Source organism: Lytechinus pictus, chromosome 5, assembly GCF_037042905.1.
Source record: "Lytechinus pictus isolate F3 Inbred chromosome 5, Lp3.0, whole genome shotgun sequence".
NCBI lineage: Eukaryota > Metazoa > Echinodermata > Echinoidea > Temnopleuroida > Toxopneustidae > Lytechinus > Lytechinus pictus.
Window position 1 is genome coordinate 20,787,007 of NC_087249.1, and position 6,000 is coordinate 20,793,006.

General features: G+C 36.7%; 1 protein-coding gene across 6 annotated transcripts in view; it reads right to left on the reverse strand.

Annotated features, from left to right (window-relative positions):
• LOC129261676 (putative uncharacterized protein MYH16) overlaps nt 1-2,902 on the reverse strand; it is a 44,572-nt gene extending 41,670 nt beyond the window's left edge. For 5 of the 6 annotated variants that reach the window (XM_064099989.1, XM_064099991.1, XM_064099987.1 and 2 more), the window contains exons 1-2: nt 2,554-2,636; nt 1,104-1,337 (exon numbers count right to left, since the gene is read on the reverse strand). In XM_064099989.1, coding sequence (XP_063956059.1) covers nt 1,104-1,250 — 147 coding nt within the window. In that variant the 5' untranslated portion in view covers nt 1,251-1,337; nt 2,554-2,636. Of the gene's footprint in view, nt 1-1,103; nt 1,338-2,553; nt 2,637-2,803 lie in introns of those variants that run through there. The other variant, XM_064099990.1, reaches the window with a different exon arrangement.
• Between the last annotated feature and the right edge of the window lie 3,098 nt (nt 2,903-6,000).

Genomic DNA, 6,000 nt, shown 5'->3' on the forward strand with positions numbered 1-6,000 from the left:
TAAATGGAAAAGAGGAAGTCAGAGGAAGATGGAGAAGAGGAGAGATTAAAGATCGACTTCCATTAAAGGGATGCTCCAGGTTCAAAATAATATGATTTAAACTGATAAAGACAAACAAAACACTGAAAATTTGATCAAAATCGGACAAGAAATGACAATGTCATGACATTTTAAAGATTTGCATTATTCTGGTGAAACAGTACTAGGCATGTCTTCATGAATATTCTAGGCATGTCTTCATAAATATTCAATGAGAAAACTGATGATGTCATATCCCCACTTGTTCTATTGTATTTTATTATATGAAATTAGGTTTATTCAAATTTTGTCTACCAAGAGCTTAAAAAAATTGGATTGACACCAGATTTAGTGCATTAGATATTCATTGCTGCAACTTATTTCATTACAAAGGAGACACATTATTCATACATGTATGAAAAAATGAAACAATTATGATTTCATGTAACATAACATAAAGAAAATAAGAAAAAGGAAAGTGGAATGTGACATCATCAGCCCACCTAATCAATATTCATGATGACGTGCATATTTTCACAAACTATTGCTAAATTTTCTAATTCAATAACTTTGTTATTCGTTATCCAATGTTGATGAAATTTTCAGCATTTTGCTGAATTTTACTCTATTTATTTAGAAATAGATATAAATATTTTCAGCCCGGAGTACCCCTTTAAGGAGTGGATTATTATTTGCTGACCTATCCCAGACTTCAATGTATGTGAAAAGCATAGATCAGATTGCTCATTGAATATTCATGAAGACATGCACAGAACTGCTTCACTGAAATAATGCAGATCTTTAAAGTGTCATAACTTTGTATTCCTTGTCCAATTTTGATCAAATTTTCAGTGTTTGTTTGTCTGATTTTTCTTCATCTGTTCAAATCAAATGATATTATTTTCAGCCTGGAGCACCCCTTCAAGGAGGAGGAAAAGATGGAGGGATTAAGGAGAGGTAGTAGAAGAACAATGATCAAAGAGAATGGGAATGAGGAGAGAAAATAAGAGGAAGAGGAGAACAAGATTTAAAAAAAGAAGGAGAAAAAAAAAGAAAAAGAAGATGTAATTGATTTCATCACTTACCCTTAGTTGATCCCGTAATTGGCTGGCAGACATCAGCTCAAAACTTGTATCCAAATTAGCATTGGAACCAAACCCAACACTTGATTCTACCTCATAATTCACAGGTGATGAGGTAATTATCCCTGGATCTCGAACTCTCATATCCATTGTCTCTTCCTATATAGGTGTTTCAGACCTTGACTTTCTATACTTTCATCTGTGTGCCATGATAATTAAACGTCACTGTTGCAAAATCTGGAGAAAAAAAACAAATGTAAACAACTGTAAGTCTAGATCTACATGTAGAAACAATTCATCTGAATGATTTCAAGACCACATTTGTCTAAAAATCTCCTCCAATCCAACTATAAGTATAAAAAAGAGGAACATTTGGCATTTACAATCTTATGCATAATGTTATTAAATCCTGCTTTGGCCCGGCCAAATTTCCAAGCGATTCCTTTTGTCTAGGAAAAAAATTGTGTAATCTATGGGCTGATCAATCAGGGAGAAAATTGACACCATGGGTCTATCCACTTCAAAAGTTCAAATCAAAAATTTCCAGAAAACTTGTCACCCAAGTCCCAACCATCTTTGATTTTCTTTAAACTTGCACTAAATGCTTCCCCAAGTTTCTGACAGAAAATTCTGAAATCTTTTACCCCAAAGACAGAGATACTGCCTCTGCACTTACTTCTTTCCCGTTTTGGTGCATTTCAGGTCAAAACGGAATAATAATCTTTATTTTGGTCCACTTCTTTTTATAATTATAATTATAGATCTAGATCTATTTTATGATTTTCTCTGAAATAAAGACAAAAATCGATGAGCCCCGTCGGGGGATTTTGCATTGTTAACCCCCTAATCATAATGGCGGCTGCACGATCGCGAGCCGTCTGTGTACGGGGAGAAATAAAAAAAATAAAAATGTTAAAAAACTCCTCGAAACAGACTGCCAGCTGTCTAGAAATCAATAGAATGACTAGATTCTAGATACCAACATGATCATGAATGACCGATTATTTTATAGCAATAGAAAAAAAAAACTTGTCTTAGGGTCGGGATATTCTTAGGGTAGGGCGGATTCTCCAATACAACAATTTTTTTGGCGGCAGTAAGGCTAAGCAGAAATAGTGTTGCATGGCCATGCCCATGGCATGAGCGGCGAGCTCGAGCGGGTGGGTTCTTCGTTCAGCAGCTACGAGTACGAGCATCGAGCGAGCAAGCATGCATGCGGGCCCCCGCCGCGCTGGCCGCTGCTGCTAAGCCTAACGTTACATGTATGAACTATGATGTACGGTACGCGTACGGTACTGTCTACATTAAGAGTAGGGCCTACAGCAGAATACAACATTGACAAACTTCATGAAGACAAGCAATAAACAGAACAATTCGAAGAAGAATTAATTTAGACAACGATCAAAAAATTTCATAAGATTAAAGTCAATAAAAAGTAGAAAGTATTTCAAACCTAACGCTCGGCTCATTTTCCGGGAACTAGGGACGCGTCGCCATATTGTAATGTTTGTAAACTACATTTGGAATATTCTATTTGTCTGGAGGGGAATCAAAATTCATTTTCTTTGGATTTCCTGCTAAAAAATACAAATGAAGATACATCTTGATCCAAATATTACCTAAATTTATGTCAATTTTTAGGCATAATATTATGATATTAAATTAAAGAAAATTTGATGTGAAATGATTGCTTAAAATATTACGTTGAAACCGACAGCTAAAATAAACTCTTCCTTGTTCGAACGGGCGTTGATCATCAAGTGATTGTAAGTGTATCGATAATGCGTCATTCTTCTCGCTATGCGGCTGAGGCTGCTTTCAACTCCAAGTAGCAGTCAAGCATTTCGAGAACAAAGTCCCTTTAAAAATCCATCATCATCGGTCTTAGAATGTGGAAAGTAGATTTACCCCTCATTAAAGCGTTAAAGCCTTAAAGCCCCGCACGTTTGGGAGTTGGGTAATAGCCGTAATATGCCTGGTATATAGGATTAAATGGGCCACTCTGAAATATTTCAAAACGTATCGGGGGGGGGGGGCGTGCCCCCTCCCCCTTTGCCAGGAAATATGTCGTGATGACAATTAAGTTTACTTAATTCTACCAGACGCTTGAGTTGAGACGGTCCTGGAGCAAAATTTCATAGGGGTCCTATTTAAGGAGTCCGTACTAATTACTCTAGATTACTGTTATGTCGGGGGTAGTATATAGTCTCAAATTGTGGTATATATATATATATCACTTTTTTCTACAGTCGAATTCAAAGAGCGCCATGTAAAATAGCAACAACAAAATAATAATAACCTTTAAGGGTAAGGTGAAATGTAAGTTGCCATATCTCTGCTTGTACTGATATGCCATAAATACGTCATTCATACGTATCAAAATTTTGCTGGGCCGGTAACAGCTCTATTAAACGTTTAGATAACAAACCTTCAAAATATTGATACAAAATATGGTTAATATCCACTTTCATCTCAAGTAGATATAAACAAACTGATACGATAAAGTGATTTTGTGTCATGAGGCGCTCTATATAACTACAGTGGGACTAAATATGCGTCATTCATAACAAAATGAAGATTTTGGCAATATTTTTAAACATTTCAGATATGTTCTAACTAGCTAGCTGCGGGCTACTATTTACAGTCTTGTATTAGTGCCGTTAGTTTGAGATCAAACGCTGTATGAATCAATTCGCATTTCTTGTTCACTGGGGATATAATCTGATGCAGTGGCGTAACAGGCGGGGTCGCACAGGGGGCAAGCTGCCCCCCTGGCGGATTTCGATCACCGGGAAAATAAAAGAAAAACGGAAAAAAGAAGAAAAAAAGGAGGGAGAAAGAAAGGGAAAGGGGAAGGAAAGGGAAATAGGAAAGGAGGAAAAGGAAAGGGAAAAGAGAAAAAAAAACGAAGATTTTTTTTAATGGAAAAGGAAGGAAAGCGGGAAAATGTAAGAAAGGAGAACATTTGAGAGAAAACAAATCATTCCAAAATAGCTAGGCCTATGTAATGCAATAGCACGGTGAGAAATAAATCAAAAGATGACAAAGTGCATGGCAAACAACATGGAAACGAAAGTAGAATGTAATTAATCAAAAGCTAAATTGGAAAACAAAGAAAAGGGACAATAAAAACAAAAATAATACGACCAGGCTGCCGACGATTGAAATTAAAGAGCGGGAAGAAAGATGGACTGCATACAACATTATGCTATAAGCTTGCTAAATTTTATGCAAATAAGCTACCGGGGCTTTGCCCCAGACCCCACGCAGTAGAGGCTCTTCATTTATAACCTTCAAATGGCTCTATATAAACGCCTCTCCCCCCCCCCCCCCCCCGTTCAATCACGTTCAATCACTGGCATACAGGCGCGGGGTGCATGGGTCTTGGTTCCATACCCAAGAGGAAATAAAAGAACTTATAGGAGACAACGTATAATGAAATGAATGGAAAGAATGAAAATGTGTTATTTGCTGAATATAATGGAAAAATCTATCTCATAATTAGAATTTAATTTCAATAAGCAATTTTTTCCAGCTCGCTTTGCACGCTTGCGACTTTTTACAAATTTTTCCCACATTGCTATGTTTTGCCCCCTCAAAATATTCGGTTCATTACGCAACTGGGTTGAATAAATGTGTTGTGTAAAAGCTATATTCTGTATATGCCCGCGATTTGATTAAAAATAGCAAGGAGTGTTGGAAGCTCCTTGAAAATAGCGGCAATCTGCGAGGTTTAAATGGCTTTGATGTCAAGAAGTTCCGGGGGCTCCGCACCAGACCTCAACCGCACAGCACTGCATATGGAAGGGTTGGGGCATGGCACGATCCAAAAAGTTCTACAAACAAGAACAAAACAAAAAAAGAGGAAAGAAAAAGTGTAGGATATGAGTTTATTTACTGAATATAATGTAAAAAAATAGCTCAAAGTTAAATTCTCATGAAAAGGTGATTTTTTTTCTCGCTCGGGACTTATTTAAAGCAGCTTTTTAGCGCATGTGCTATACTGCGCCCCTCGTTTTTTTTTTTAGTCTTCACGCTTCTGCCGCAAAGATTTCTGTTCACAGTGGCGTACAGACCACAAAAAGGAAACTAAAGAGAGAAGAGTGAAATATATTATTCTCTGGATATCATGTCAAAATCTATCACAAAATTTGATTTTTGTATTAAAAAGGTCAAAAATTTTGCTCGCTCACGACTTTTTTAAAGATAAATTTTGCCCGATACGCAATATCTGGCCTTCTCAAAATAGTCGCCTCATTACAACATTACGCCTGTTCATACAATGATATGACCAGGGGCCTGTCTTATACAAAGAGTTGCGATTGATCCGATCAATAGCAACTATGGAAAGCCAGCAAAGTCAACATTTAAAATGCATGTTTGTTCAAAAAAAATTCTAGATATGTATATTCATAAATTCATCGATTTCTTGACAATTTGGTGTGTTTTCCTTTGTTTACAAAGGACATTTTGCAAATTTCCTGTAGAAAAAATTATGACGCTGTTGGATTTCCATAGAGATACGATTGATCAGATCAATCGTATTACCTAATTACCTAAAGATGGACTAACTTTAAACGGTGATAAAATCGCAGATAATTCCACTTATGCTTCACAATTCAATTCTTTTTTTAGTAACATCGGCCCCCAACTAGCAAATAAGATGGCTTATTATAATCACTCGGGTCGCGTTCGCGTTCGAAATCACTCGGGTCGCGTTCGTAATCACTCGGGTTTTGGATTTTTGGCGATTTTTTTTATTTCGATGCGATTTGATGTCTTCAATGGGACAAACACGCTGGGAAAATGAAATGAAATTGAAATTCTAGTTTCGTGTTAAGCCGGCAAGTGCCTTAAATAAAATGCACTCGCCTACTGCTTAACATAACAAACAAGCAAA